The following is a 16,338-nucleotide window of genomic DNA, read 5'->3' as shown; positions in this document are numbered from 1 at the left end:
GAGTATATGTTGAGACTTTACTATTCAGTCAGTCTGTTGAGTGCCTTTTGTAATGTACTTTGTCAGCTTATGCACAGAAACATATAAACTCTGACTCATAAATACTCATAAGTACTATCTAAATCAGTATTTGCAAAATACTTTATAGAATTATTTCTAGGAAGACGAGCATTATATGTTTTAGAAAACACACCAGTATATTTCTTTTGATTTGTAAGAACAAGAACTTTTGGTATTATTTTATATTTAGTGTTACTTTCTTAGGTATTGTTATAATTTCTTACAATTTTTTGTAATTTAACTAAATTATTCATGGGATGCATGGGTATTTTAGTACTACAACAAAAGGCAATATATATATAATCTATAATCTTAATTTTTAGTTTGGAAAAAAATCTCTACATTTATATTTTGTAGTTATATCTTAAATACTTTTTAAAACCTTTTATAAAAAATGAAAGAATCATAAAACCATAGTGTTTGAGTTTACTTTTGCCATACTCAGTAGGTCTAATAACTACCCCAAATATCTTATGGCCAGTTTAGTAAAACTAGTTCAAGATAAGAACTTAAGCTGAGTGATTTTTTTTACAATGTTTTTTATTCATTTTATTGTCAAAAGTTTAGAAGGAGATATTTTTATGCCTGGTATGCAATACATAAATTTAGAGAAAAGCTAATGTTTTTGTAAAGTTAGTTAACCTTGGCAGTCATGAAAAAATGCCCATTTTTCAACACAAGATTGCACCCTAAGATTTGTAGTTGTGGAACAGAATTTTTTTGTATTTATTTGCAATAAGAATTATCTCAAATATTTGTTTCTTGAATCCTAATTTGTATTTAAATTTATAAGCTTTATATATATATTTTTTAATGTTTTATTTATTTCTAGGAGAGAGAGAGAGAGACAGCGTGAGCAGGGGAGGGTCAGAGAGAGAGGGAGTGACAGACTCTGAAACAGGCTCCAGGCTCTGAGCTGGCAGTCAGCACAGAGCCCGACGCGGGGCTCGAACCCACAAACCGCGAGATCATGACCTAGGCGGAAGTCGGACGCTTAACCGACTAAGCCACCCAGGCACCCCTATAAGCTTTATATTTAATGGTATATTTTTACTTTTGAAAGTCCTAAAAAATTTGAATTAAAAAAAATCTGATTTTGTAAGACTGAGACATTCTGTTTATACAGTAGTAGTTACTATTTGCTGAGCTGTTTTATTCAATGGATCAAGAAGATGTGGTATATTTATACAATGGAATACTACATGGCAATGAGAAAGAATGAAATCTGGCCATGTGTAGCAACATGGATGGAATTTGAGGGTGTTATGCTGAGTGAAATAAGTCAGGCAGAGAAGGACAAATACCTTATGTTTGCACATATAGGTGGATTAAGAGGAAGTTAATGGAGGACGAAGTGGGAAAAGAAGGGGAAAAATTAGTTGGGGAGAGGGAGGGAGGCAAACCATGAGAGACCCTTGAATGCTGAGAACAAACAGGGCTGAGGGGGTGCGGAAGTGAGAAAAAGGGGGGTGATGGGCATGGAGGAGGGCACTTGTTGGGATGAGCACTGGGTGTTAATATATAAAGCAACTTGACAATAAACTATATGAGGAAAAAAAAAATTCAGGCTAACCCAGAGAAGTTAAGTAATTTGTTTATTATATAAGTCATAGTGTTAATAGAGTCAAGATTAGAATACATGTCATTATTGGCTAATCACATACCTCTTCCTCTTAATTGTACATTTTTCCTCTGCTACTCCCGGTTAGATTCCTAACTAAGGAAATATTTCATCCCTTCTGGTTTTTTGAGGCACTCTTACTGTTTTAAAGGAAAAGAAATAGACAATCATTTCATTGTTTCAAACACAACTGCTTTTCCTGTGAAAACTTTGGGTTTTTTTCATTTTTTTTTTGATTTAGGTACAGAAATTAATTGCTTTGATGCTGTCTTTTTGTAATCTAACTAGATAAATACTGAAAGTGTCTTGTTCCTCAGATTTAATTCATTTGTTAATAATATATGTCTTTTTCTTTTTGAAAAAATTATTCTTAGGTGAGGTTAAACTCAGACCTGAAGCTAGAAAACGTCTTCTTAGCTATATAAATGAAGAGCCACAAGATGCTAATGGTTATTTCAATTTGGGAATGCTTGCCATGGATGACAAAAAGGACAGTGAAGCAGAGATGTGGATGAAGAAAGCTATAAAACTACAGGCCGATTTTAGAAGTGCTTTGTTTAATCTGGCTCTCCTGTATTCTCAGACTGCAAAGGAATTAATGGCTTTGCCAATTTTGGAAGAGTTACTCAGATACTATCCTGATCATATCAAGGGTCTCATTTTAAAGGGAGACATTCTGATGAATCAAAAGAAAGATATACTTGGAGCAAAAAAATGTTTTGAAAAAATTTTGGAGATGGATCCAAACAATGTGCAAGGAAAACATAATCTCTGTGTTGTTTATTTTGAAGAGAAGGACTTACTAAAAGCTGAAAGATGCCTGGTTGAAACATTGGCATTAGCACCACATGAAGAATATATTCAACGCCATTTAAATATAGTCAGGGATAAAATTTCCTCATCTAGTTTTGCAGAACAGCCAGTATCCCCAGCTGGTAAGACTTCAGGTGTAGGAGACAAAATTCCAACTGAAAATGTAAAAGAAGTAAGAAGTAAACCCAGACCTACACAGATCATAAAATCAAGTGATAATAAAAGTCAATCTAAGTCCAACAAACTATTAGGAAAAAATACAGACAAAGAGACCCCCCATAAAACAACAAAAGAAATCAAAGAAATTGAGAAGAAAAGAGTTGCTGCTTTAAAAAGACTAGAAGAAATTGAACGTATTTTAAATGGTGAATAGCATTATTTATCATGTGACAGTTTCAAAGAACTTCAGTCTATCTTATGTGATTCGTTTTACTGGGAGCTTTGAAAAAATAACAAGTGTACACGTAACAAACAGTCTGTCATGAGCCTGCCTCTCTATAGGATCAAAATACAATTTTCATTAAATACCTGTCTTACCCCAGGGTATGTATTGCATAAGGTATGACAGTAGTTTTCTGAGTTTTGGTGAATATAGCAGAAATACTAAATTACAGTTTGCAAATTTGTATCTTTTATGTGGAAGGAAGATTCTTCCTGCAGAGTAATCTTGACTACTCTCAATTAAAAATAATCTGAAGCCTGAATGATAAACTCTTGGGGGCAAATTCAACATATGGTGGTTTATTCTATGAATTTGCATTTATTAGTTGATTTCATTACTTTCTCTTAGCTATTGGAATCTGAATAGTGAAATGAATAATGAGTTGAAAACACTTAATTGAACATATTCTTTTTTCTTTGGTAACTTCTATTTAACAAAGGAACTTTGCACCACAAAAGAATACTAGCTTCCTTTATGTTATGTTCTTTGGTTGATTTTTAGGACTACCAGATGAAACTTTTTAAAATAAGTCATATGACATGTTTTAAGAATGTATTTTCATAGTTGTATGCTTGTCTTTAACTAATTTTGGTCTGAAATGCAATTTTTAATCAGGTAAAGTTTTAAATACACACACACACACAGATATAGACATATATATGTGTGCATATATATACACATACACATTTCTAATGGTGCTCATATATAACGTATTTTTATTTTTTTACATACTGAGAGTTTCACAGCATGAACCCCACGTAAATCATAACTGTCTTTGATTTTTTTACTTATAAAAATATTATAATTATTGGGGGAAAGTCCCAATAATTATTATTTAAACTTTTGAGTTAAAACATAGTAAGATCCTCTTTCATCTTAGTGTTTACTCTCTAGTGTTATTTGAATTTTAATTGTTCCAAAAACATACTTTAATCCTTCTTAGATACTTTAAGCAACTAAATTCAGTTCTTTATTTCAGTGAAGACAAAACAATGTGACGAAGTTTTATTTTTAAACACTAAGTTCTTGATATCTTCCGATGGTGTATATTTTTATTAAATATTTATTTTGACTACTGAGCTTTCATAAAAAATTCATAGCTGTTTTAATTCCATCAACTATGGAAAACAAATTGCTATTGCATTTTCCTATATATGCATATATTAGTTTAACCAAAATTTTATCATTTTGGGCCTATTTTCCAGCTACAAAAGGTAATTAACCTCATATAGGATTAATAGTTGATTTTAACAATTTTAAACCTGAAAACCATTAGGTTGAGCAGTAGATAAAATCAAATTTATTAATTTATATCTGGTTTTTGACTTAAAATACATTTCAGATGAGTTTTACAATACCTAATAAAGTTGGTTTTAATTTAAAATATTAAAGCTCAAGCTATCATCCTGGGATAGTAACTGATTTCTAATTATGTAGAATTTCAAAAACTGCACTTCTGTTCCTTTGAGATAACTAATTTCTAATTATGTTATAAAAATAATATTGCTGTAAGTTTTTATAAAATATTTTCTAAATAGGTCACAAGATATATAGTCTGCATTAAAGACCCACTCTTACTAGCTTTCCTGAGGTTGTGTCATAGGTTATTTTTTAGGCAATTTAAATCAAGCATTGACACCAATCATGGTTTATTTTTGATTTAGGAGATTCTGTTCAGGATTTAAAGCAATACCCAGTTTCAGTTTTTAAATTAAGGCTTTGTGACTCCAGATATAAGATGGAGAATACCTCATATACTATGACTTGAAAAACGAAATCTATGTTAATCTTATGTTCTCTCCACATATCTTGAGAAAAAGTTTCTGAGTTTGATCTCTTCCATTGTAGTATCAAGTGAGGATAATTCAGAAAAGTAGAAGAGAAGTCTTTTGTGACAGCAGATCATAATATGAGCTTTGAGTAGTATTTTAATAAAATTGTATAACTATTCAAAAGATAAAAAAATATATTGGTATCCAATGATTTTTATAGAAGAAAGAATTTTCCTCCTTATTGCACTTAGAACAATGCCTATCATGTAGGAGGTGCTCATATGTTTGCATTTTAAATTATTTAAATCAAATCCACACTGAGTGAATAATAACTTTTCCAAATTAATGTTTCAACTCTCACTTCATATTAGAATCACCGGGAGGACTCTTGTGGACCCCACTCCACAACAATTTAATTTGAATTTTTTAGGGAGGGTGCCATTCCATTTTGCTTAAAGTTCTCAGATTCTAATTTGTAGTGAGGGTTAATGACCATTGCTCAAAAGTAGTTCAGGAAATTCTATATTAGTTCAAGAAAATTCTCCTATCTCTTCGGTGTTAACTTTTTAAATTAGTAACATAACCCAGTTAGGTTTTGATGTTTTAATAATTACGCTCTTCTGATGACTAGTATTTATTTCATTTTACGTACCATCAAGCTTGCTTATGTGTAAGATGATTATTCTCTTTAAACTCATAGTAGAACTCTTATTCAAGCTGTTCAAGTGAAAAAAGGTAATAGATTTTTTAACCCTTTTTTGGAACTGCCTTTATGGGGAAATGGATGATTAGAGACATTTTAGTCCAGTTCACTAACCTGTGGTTCACAGATATAAGCATCTATATGTTTGGCAAAGAAAGCTTATCATACATAGGTTTGTGTGCTGGTAAAGGGATGTATTTTTAGTTCTCACTGTTTTACAAAAGAATATATTCCCCCAGGAAAGCTTTGACAATCCCTAAGGGACAATTATGTTACTTTTTTTCACTGCTTGTCAGAAGAAAGAATTAAGTTTTTCTCCTATTGCCCTCATGGTATTTTCTTATTAACATTCAGAATTGGGAATTTTATCTTGTAACTATCCCAGGAAGTAATTTCATGAAGCTAATGACTTGGAGGATAAAACGAATATGTTTGCAATTTTGTTTTTACTTTTATGTAAATATTTAGTATGTGATTTACACAATTCTAATAAAACCTTATGCCTTTTCATTACATCTAATTTGAGCTCTCAACTTCATGTTGCAGAATACTTCTTTGAAGATGCTTTAATGAAAACTATTATCAAAATATATAGATTTATATGTCAATTTCTATTTCAGAAATCCATATATTTGTCGTATTTATTTTTTTAAAGACTTCCTAAATGTTTGCATGACTAAATGGTATTTAAAATGAACCCCCCAAATATCTGGTACCTTTGTCCAAAATTTTGTCTCTTGGAAGCTGTTAGCCATCCGTGTTAAGGGTTTATAAGAAAATAGTTTAATATTATATGCATTTTATATTACTGTGGTGTCTGTGTGTACCATATTTCTGAATATTCAGCATAAAATGAATACTTTTTAAAACCTTCACCTGAATTGCCTTTGAGTGTTCAAATGAAAAATACAGTAGTGTATCAAGAGATTTCTGCCCTGCAAAGACACAAGAGCTGGTGGGTTGTTTTTATTAGAAAGACATGTCCTAAATATTTTCAAGAACAGTGATACATATTTAACCCATAGTGAAAGAAACTAAAGAAAACGAGACAAATTCAAATTTGGAATTTTATACACATAAGTAGAAGTCTGTGGTCAAATAATTAGGAGTCTAATTTATGGATCTGCCTGGATTCAAATCTTGGTACCACCTTTACTAGTGTACCTTAAAGGAATTGTTTAACCTTTATGTCTTTGGTGTATATTTGTAGAGGTTTAATATTGTATATATCCTGTTGTATAAACTGGCAGGAATTATTGTAACTATAAATAGTGCATGTTCAGCCATGTACATTGTAAATAGCCTTTACCAAACATGTTTGATAAGGACTTTAATTAACATCACTTAGTGAATTCTGATAAAGAAAAGCCATGGTTTATTTAATGTAATTGGCTTGATTTGTGTGTGTGTGTGTGTGTGTGTGTGTGTGTAGCATTAACATGAAACTGTTTACAGCTATAACCAACTGGTAGTACTGACCTGTCCATCCAGTGTTGTCTCTATTTGATTGTGATTTGATAATATTTTATTGTCAGATTGAGAAAACTAAAACAAAATGGTTTTAGGTTTGCTAAAGACTGGCCTTATTAATGAACAGCTTTCCTAACAAGTGATTACAGACTTCTATTGGTGTTAACATTTGTTTCCAAATATGGTAATATGTTTACATGTCAGAAGTTTTATGACATTTCTAAGTTGATTTGTTGAAATAAATTCAGGAAGTGGAAAATCTATATATTTATATTAAATATATTGATATATTTAAATTGCTTAGGGTAGTTCTCGGTATAGTAAATGATAAACGTTAATCTTTAATGTAATCACAAGGCTTGCATTTGATGCATATGATTTGCTTTATGTGTTAGCAGAGATAATGTTAACGATGGTCGTATAGCAAACAGATTATTAGATATTTAGTGCTTGTTCCTTAGCCACTAAGCCAACAGTTGTATAGATAGCCTAACAAAATATATTTATTAAATATTGAAATTTATGAATTAAATTTATTAAATTATTAAAAAGCAGAAATGAGAAGACACCTCAAAACTGCAATACCTTGTTCTTTTCCTGTTCACTGCTTTTAGGGAGGTAGCATAAGATAAAATCTTTCCTAAAAGTCTGTGAAGACTTGATCTCAGGCAAATTCATTTTCTTTGGAACCCACTTCTTCAAAGTAACATTTCTGTGACTATGCCAATGGGTAGCATATTTCCCATCAAGTCATATTTTTATTCTGTAAGAATCTGATACCTTCAGTTTGAACCATAAGCAAAATACTTCTCACCAAACCATTCTAGTTTGCCCTTTCTTAAAGACTTTCATGTTAAATTCCATTGTCCTTACTCCTTCCTTACGGCATGGCTTTAGTTTCTGATATTAGGAAAATCATCTGATTAATCCATGTTAAACTACAAATGATAGGTCTGTTAGTCATCTTAACAGTTAAATCAAGTGAACCTCTTTCTCTGTAAAGTTGCAGGCTGTATGGAATACAGTGGGAGTTATTTGAGGGATATGGAGTTTCTCCACCATTCTGCCCACCTAAGCAAGGAATAGAGACCACAAAAAAATCTATGTAACTGCAAGAAGGTCACTTGTGAGAATTCTTCCAAAAGAATCCTGCTTTTGATGGGCACTGGCAGGCCAGGTAACTGCCTTTTGGGAGTGAAATCAGGGTAATCAGACTGTCAGCAGAATTGTACTTCTGCCTAATAGTGACACTAATTCCTGAGCAGTGAATATACAGATCTTACTTGATTTATGGTAGGATTACCTACGAATAAACCCATTGAAGTTGAAATTAACTGTAAGTTGAAAATATATTTAATACAACTTTGTGAACATCATAGCTTAGCCTATGTTAAATGTTCTCAAAACAGTTCCATTAGCCTACAGTTGGGCAAAATCATCAGACACAAAGCCTATTTTATAATAAAGTGTTGAATATCTTATGCTATTATTGAGCACTGTACTGAAAGTAAAAAACAGCGGTTTTCTGGGGATAGAACAGTAGTCAGTGTATTGATGGCTTGCCCTCATGATCGCATGGCTGGCTGATCCTGCCCACCATTAACGAGAGAGGACCATACTGCATATCATTAGCCCAGGGCAAGACCAAAATTCAAAATACGAAGTACTGTTTCTAGTGAATATCTCTTATACCATCATAAATGCAAAATAAATCATAAGTGAAACCATTGTAAATTGGGGACGTTTTGTAGTGTGTACGTGTATTTCCCTACGCATGCACTGCCTTTGAGCAGTGGTTTCTTTCACCTTTCTAAGATTCCAAATGTCCAGCCTACAGTTTCTCTAAACTCCAGAACCATGAACCTAATAATCTATTAAACATCACATCCAGAGGTATTCATTCCTCCCATCCTCTCTTCCAAACCCCATGCCTACTGGATTAAGTTTAAGAAAGAGAAACTAAAAAAAAGAAAATATATCCAGTTTAAAGCAGGGAAGGAGGAGGTAAGGGAGAAACCAAAAGAATATGAGAGCTTACTGATGGTTTATTTACTTTTAAAAGTTGCAAAGTTTTAAGACATCAGTAAACAAGATTATGGGGCTTAGGTTAAAAACAAATAGTACAAATATATGAAGAATTTGTAACTTTTAATCTGTCAGAAGAAAAGTCACTGTAGCCCAATGAAATTTAGTAATGTGGACAGGGCAAATGAAAGTGCAGAACAAAAAATGGTACTACGTTTAAAGGACTAATATAGCAGTAATTCAAATGAACGTAAAGTAAGTTAAGCCTAACAACAAATAAGCTCTTAGAATTCTGTTTCATTTTAATTATAACCAATTGTTTTATATAATACTTGCATTGAATTATAAATACATAAATACAAGGCCCAACAACATGTTATCCCTGAAACACTTTTATATAGAAAAGCAAAAATATGAGAAACAGTCTAGCAGTATATATGAACCAAAGCAAGCCAGGGTATCAATTTTAATACATGACCAAACAAAATTCAAGGCCAAAAGAGAAGGGAAAATGAATGATGCATCCTAGTAAAAGGAACAATATAACAAGATATGTCCATCATAAACACATGTCAACAATATAACCTAAAAATAAGCAACGATAAGTAATAGTACAGGGAGATAAATCAGAAATTGACACTAGAGATTTTAACAAAACCCTCTGAGAAACTAATGGATCAAGCATAGAAAAGTGGATAAAGACCTAAATAACCTGGAACTATTAAATTTATATAGAATTTCACTTGACACAATATGCTTTATTTCCTAGCACATAAGGAGTATTTACAAAGACAGTCAATGTATCAGACTATAAAGGAAACCTCAGTAAATTCCAAGACTGTGTGCTCTTTGATTATAGTGCAAATGTTTATAGCAGCTTTATTCATGGTAACAAAACAGGAGACAGCTCATCAGCGTCAGCAGATAAATGGATAAACAAATTGCCATCTATTTAAATAATGAAATACTCCAGAGCAGTTAAAAAAATTATGTCTGAGCAAAAAGGAGCCATACACAAGAGTATATTATGTATGTTTTCATTTATACGAAATCCCAGAACAGACTAATCTAGTATTTGTAAATTTCTAAAAGAACTAAAGTCTGGGGCAAGAGCAAAGGAAGACAAAAGAATTTTTTATAGTGATACAAATATTCATGACCCAGCAATTCTCCTCTGAGGTGCATTGACAAAAGAAATACACCTACACATGCACTAAAAGATACAAGAATATTCTTAGGGTTAACTGTGCAAGCTCCAACCTTGAAGTAACCAAACTTTTCATGAAAAATTATGAAGACAAGATATTTATGTTACAGTCATACAATGAAATGCTATGAATATACAATGAATACGCATGAGCCGCTGCTACAGGAAGCAACATGGATGGATCTCACAAATATAATACTAGATAAAGCCAAATACAAAATATACTATTACAATTCTATTATGAAGCTCAAAACTGGCAAGATGAATTTCTGCTGTTGCAAGTCAGAATAGTGGTTATCTTAGGAAAGGAAATAGAATATTTATTAGAAAGGAATGTGAGGTGGGCATTGATGTTCTGGTGTTCTGTTTCTTGGTCTGGGTCATATTTGCACAGATAGATTCAATTTTCAGCAATTCAAGATATATGCTTTTTCCCCAGATATATAATAAACTCCAAAAAGAACTGTAATAGTAAAAGATGTATGTAAGGATATGGAAAAATACAATATAAATTTAGGTGAACTATGTACAAAAGAATTCTACAATCACAGTAATATCAAATACAGAGAATGACTGGAAGGATCTACAATAGAATATTTTTTAAAGTTTTATTGAGATAATTGACATATAATGAACTGCTCATATTTAAAGTGTACAATTGGTTAAATTTGACACATATATACACCTGTGAAACCATCACCACAATCATGATATTGAACATACGCACTTCTCAAAGTTTCTCATGCACTTCGTAGGCCCTCCTGCCCCACTCTTCCTTTCCAGCCCTGTCCCTAAAATCATTGATCTGTTTTCTGCCTCAATAGTTTACCTTTTCTACAGTTATATATAATGGCATCATACATTATTTGGCTTTCCACTGCAGTAGACTGAATGTGCCTCACCCACAAATTCATATGTTGAAGTCTGAACCCCTAAAATGATATTCAGAGGTGGAGCCTATGGGAGGTTATTACGTTTAGATAAGGCCATAACAGTGGGCCCCCCCAGATGGGATTAGTGTTTTTATAAGAAGAAGAAGAAGAGAGAGAGAGTTTCTCTTCCTACTTTATGAGGACACAGCAAAAGGGCAGCCATCTGCATGGCAAGGAAAGAGTTCTAACTAGAAGAGAGTACCTGCTGGCACTTTGTTCTCAGACTTCTCAGCCTCCAGAACTATCAGAAATAAATTTCTGTTGTTTAAGCCACCCAGTCTATGGCATTTTGTTATAGCAACCCAAACAATGACACACTCAAAAATGTTTTTAAGACTCATTCATCAATAGTTTATTACCAAGTAATATTCCATTATATGGTTATGCTACAGTGTTTATCCATTCATCACTTGATTGGCATACAAATGCAATTTTTTGTCTGATCTAGTGATTTTTATTTTGTAGGCATTATGTTTTTCAAACACAAATTAATAAAAATGTTTTAAATCTGTTATTTGCACATTTTCTGACTGTCTATATTCCATGTACTCCACTTCTACAAATGACCATTTGGAGATTTAGTCCTTCCTCATAATAAGCCCATGTTATTTTTGGAGGTGTGAAGGCCAGAGCATATGACTCAGACTTGTAATTAAGCACTTGGTATTAATCCATCTACTATGATTTATTTAGGAACATGAATGTAACCAAATCAAAGTCAATGAAATGACTGACCCATGATTTTGCTAACACTTCATTGACTTGAGAGAAAATGTGAGTTTAAAATTGTGACAACCATCTCACATAGTTGAGAGCTTATATGAGAATAGAGCTAGGACAGAGTAGCAGATTATAGAGGCAAAATTAGGTCACAGTAATATTGATATTGTTAGAGACCTGGTCAAATTATATCTGGAAAGGCAATAATGTAAACCAAAGTGGAAGAATCTGGTGCCATATTTGAGTGATTGTGCCAGCTTTTGAACGGGAACTATACTGTAGTTTGGGCAAGTTCATAAGGACTCATGATGGGCAGTGCAGGTCCCTCAATCCCAGACTTGAAAAGAATTTTGATTAAACATAAGCAAAATAACTGGTTAAATTGTCCACTCTGTCTTGTGCTGATCAAGGCTACAGGACAAGGGAAATGTTTTTGAAAAATTTAGCATAGTGGAGCTTTTAGTAAGGTCAAACAAGAACTAGAAAGTTTTAAACTGGATCCTTTCCATCTGAAAACAAGTCAGAGGATATTGTTTTGTATAATGGCGCTTTACCTGCAGTCTGAAATCTGAGATAACTGCAAATACATTGACAGGGTTGGAAAAGCCAAATTCTCTGCCCTAGGCTACCAGTGACTCAAGCAAACTCAGCAGTGGGACGCTTAGCAAGAATGGTAGCTGAGAATAGACTCTAGTATCTCAGACTTCTACTTATTTCCACTTAAGCAGTCATGGCCCAAGAAGGGGATAAATTACTCCCATTGGGAGTATGCAGTCCAGGGACACAGATAGAAAACAAAACTTCAGCTCAGGGCTAACGCTATTGGCTGTGTATTGTGGCCGTATTAGTTTCTTACGGCTGCTATAACAAAGTACCAACTTGTACCAGAGTACACACTCGGATAGCTTAAAACTAGAAATTTGTTGTCTCATGGTTCTGGCGGCTGAAGTCTAAAATCAAGGTGTTAGCAGTGTTAGTTCCTTCTGGAAGCACTGAGGAAGAATCTATTCCATGACTTCTTTATAGCTTCTGGCTATTGTCAACAATTCTTTTTTGTTCTTTGGTTTGTAGACATATCACTTGACTCTGCCTCCATTCACATGGCATTCTGTGTCTGTGTGTCTTAGGGGCACCAGTAATACTGGATTTACAGCCCACTCTAGTATGACTTCATCTTAACTAATTATATCTGCAATGACCCTAATTGTGGATAAGGTCACATTCCTAGGTACCAAGAGTTAGGACTTCAACACATTTTTTTATAGGAGAACATAAAGTAAAATAGTGGTCATAGTCAATTTCTAGAAGACAAGAAATTCAAGGGTGATTTTCAGATTTAAACACTGATTCTTCCTATCTCTCTTTGTTTACTACCTCGTGATATAGAGTGAAAATATATTAAAATTATATCAAGAGTTTAAATAAATTTTACTATTAGAGAAATCTCATTCTTTACAAACAAGAAGCTAGGTTTATCTCAAACCTGAAAATCACCATCAGGCTCCAGAACTTGAGTTAAACAAAGTATACTGATAAAGAATTACATTATTCATCTTAGATATGGTCATGGAAAACAATTGTGCTAACTCACTAAATTGAATTATCGAAGCAGACTCACTAAAATCATAGATCTCACCTTATATCTAACTTTACTAATATTTCAAAGGATAAACCAGGTACAGGCAAAAATCCATAAATATCAGATTTTTCTCCAGTAAGAAAAATAGATGGATCAGAAATATCCTATATTTTAGAGAAGGAAACCCTGTGTGCAGGAATATCTGGTGGGTATTCTTTCCCCCATTATCCCTACTAGTAAAATGTGATTTATTAACCTGTCATGAATCATTTCCCTCTCAACAATGAAAGAAAGATCCTTCTGGAAAACACAGCTAGGACAACTATACTTGTTGACCAAGGAACCCCATTTCACTTCTGGGTTGAAATGTCTTTGTCTTCTCTATAGGCAAGATATGATGAGTTATGTAGCAGCAACTGCTGTATGTTGTATCCCTACCCCAATGGCAGGTAAGCAAGGAAATGTGTATTGGATGTTTTGGTATTCGTTAAACTTACTATATAGCATTAGTTCTCTGGGCCAAGAGGAGTTACAGATGTGTCTGAGAAGACTGTGCACTGAGCAGATATTTTGTACTTAACAGCTAGATGCAGTAAGTGAATGAGACTGTTACTGCTTTGGGAAAGGTGAGGATATTGTGTTTTCTGTAGGGCATAGCATAAGTTATTTATCTGGATAGAAATACTTTAAAAGATGATTGGATGAGAAGATGGGGTAGACAAATGAACATTTCCTAGGTTGTCTATTTGCTGTCAAACATCACTTCGCCCTATTTCTGGTACCACCATTCGGAGATTCATTCAGGGGTGTTCTACTTGAGAGGAACTGAGAGAAATAAGTATATTCCATCCCCTTGGATATGGCCATCTTTAGCCAAGTTCAGGAGTTTGTATGTGACATAATAAAACTTAGTAACATGCTGGATCTTCCCAATATCTCTTGTTCTTTTTCCATTAGATTTGATTGAGGAACAATCCAAGTCTGTAGAACAGCTACCTCAAAGAGAAGCCATGAAATCTGACAGTAGAGGAGTATGATGAATGAACAGAATGGAAGAATCTAGATACAAGTGACATCATTTGGTCTCCAATTAAGATGCAGTAGAAGCCAAAAAGAAAAGGATTATTTTAAAAAGTTTTAATTAAATTCAGTTGTACAACATAGTAATTCAACAACTCTGTACATTATGCTATGCTCACAAATATATTTACCATGTGTCACTATACAATATTAGTACAGTACCATTGACCACATTTCCGATTTTGTACATTTTATCCCTGTGACTTACTCCTTCCATAATTGAGAGTCTATATTTCTCACCTTTATACATCAAATAATTGATTTTTCAGATACATAAAGCAACTACTTTCCTTTTGTTCTTAAACCCTTCTTAATCCCTTTTAGATTAGATTTCCTGTCACATGAAATGAAATAAAACCTACTGATACATGATTTTTAAGCGTTTAAATTTTCAATGCTTCATAATCCAAGAAAATTTTTTTTCAAGGCAACATTGTTTTTCTGGAGTCAGTGTGACATTAATGAAAGACAGATTGGAACTGATAAAATTGCACAACAGTGGGGAATATGAGAAATTGTTTTTCACATTTCCTGGATTTTGTATCCTCTTTTGAAAAATTTGCAAGAAATAAAATAAACTTCATTAATGTGCTTTCAAAAATCCTACATGATCCTTCCAGCTTAGCTCCTACCTCTCTTATTCTCACCTATTTCACTTCATCTCAACCAGCCTTCTTACTGAGCTCCAACCTCAGGGCTTTTGTACTTCACATTCTTTGACTAAAACACTTCTTTCTTCTTCCTTCTTCTTCTTCTTTCTTTCTTCTTCTTCTTCCTTCTCCTCTTCCTCCTCCTCCTGCTGCTGTTGCCATTGTTGTTGTTTTTTTCTCCTCCTCCTCCTCTCCTTTTCCTCCTCCTCCTCCTCCTCCCTTTGACTATCTTATTTTTTATTTATTTAATTTAAATTCAAGTTAGTTAACATACCGTGTCATCTTGACTTGAGGAGTAGAACCCAGTAATTCATCTCTTACATATGACACCCAGTGCTCATCCTAAAAAGTGCCCTCCTTAATGCCCATCACCCATTTAGCCCATCCTGCTACCTACTTCTCCAAGCAACCCTCAGTTTGTTCTCTGTATTTAAGATTCTCTTATGGTTTGCCTCCCTCTCTGTTTTTATCTTATTTTTCCTTTCCTTCCCCTATCTATGTTCATCTGTTGAGTTTCTCAAATTTCCACTTATGAGTGAAATCATATGATATCTTTCTCTGACTGACTTATATCAGTTAGCATAATACCCTCTAGTTCAATCCACATTGTTGCAAATGGCAACATATATGCGTCTGTGTGTATCACATCTTTTTTTTTTAATGTTTTATTTATTTCTAGGAGAGAGAGAGACAGCGTGAGCAGGGGAGGGTCAGAGAGAGAGGGAGTCACAGACTGAAACAGGCTCCAGGATCTGAACTGGCAGTAAGCACAGAGCCCGATGCGGGGCTCGAACCCACGAACTGCGAGATCATGACCTAAGCGAAAGTCGGACGCTTAACCGACTAAGCCACCCAGGCGCCCCTATGTGTATCACGTCTTTATTCATCAGTCAATGGACATTTGGGCTCTTTCCATAATTGGGCCATTGTTGATAGTGCTGCTATAAACATCAGGGTGCATGTGCCCCTTTGAATCAGCATTTTTGTATCCTTTGGATATATTCCTAGTATTGTAATTGCTGGGTCATAGAAAACTCTTCTTTCAGGTAGCCATATGGGTTCCTAAACTCCTTTAGATTTCTTCTCAAAATTGAACACTAAATGCAGAGAAAAAGAAAACATAAGGGTAAAGAGCTGAGAAAAAGATAACAATTGATTATAGGTCAGAACATTTATAATAAATGGAAAACCCAGTACTTGAAAGAGAATTATTAAAACTTTTAAAAAGCAACTTAAGTAATTACCACAGAGGCCACGTATTAAG

At 33.6% G+C, this 16,338-nt stretch overlaps 1 protein-coding gene across 4 annotated transcripts in view; it reads left to right on the top strand.

Moving 5' to 3' along the window:
• TMTC3 (transmembrane O-mannosyltransferase targeting cadherins 3) overlaps positions 1–14,476 on the top strand; it is a 61,699-nt gene extending 47,223 nt beyond the window's left edge. For 2 of the 4 annotated variants that reach the window (XM_039224241.1, XM_039224242.1), the window contains exons 14-15: positions 2,056–2,859; positions 14,302–14,476. In XM_039224241.1, the coding sequence (XP_039080172.1) occupies positions 2,056–2,859; positions 14,302–14,381 (884 nt within the window). In that variant the 3' untranslated portion in view covers positions 14,382–14,476. Of the gene's footprint in view, positions 1–2,055; positions 6,220–7,890; positions 7,951–14,301 lie in introns of those variants that run through there. The other 2 variants (XR_005526929.1, XM_039224243.1) reach the window with 2 other exon arrangements.
• The last annotated feature ends 1,862 nt before the right edge of the window (positions 14,477–16,338 follow it).

This window comes from Hyaena hyaena, unplaced genomic scaffold, assembly GCF_003009895.1.
Source record: "Hyaena hyaena isolate Hyena2069 unplaced genomic scaffold, ASM300989v1 scaffold_1570, whole genome shotgun sequence".
In the NCBI taxonomy this organism is placed as follows: Eukaryota; Metazoa; Chordata; class Mammalia; order Carnivora; family Hyaenidae; genus Hyaena; species Hyaena hyaena.
The sequence above is the reverse complement of the archived record's forward strand: the minus strand, read 5'-3'. Positions and strand labels throughout refer to the sequence as shown.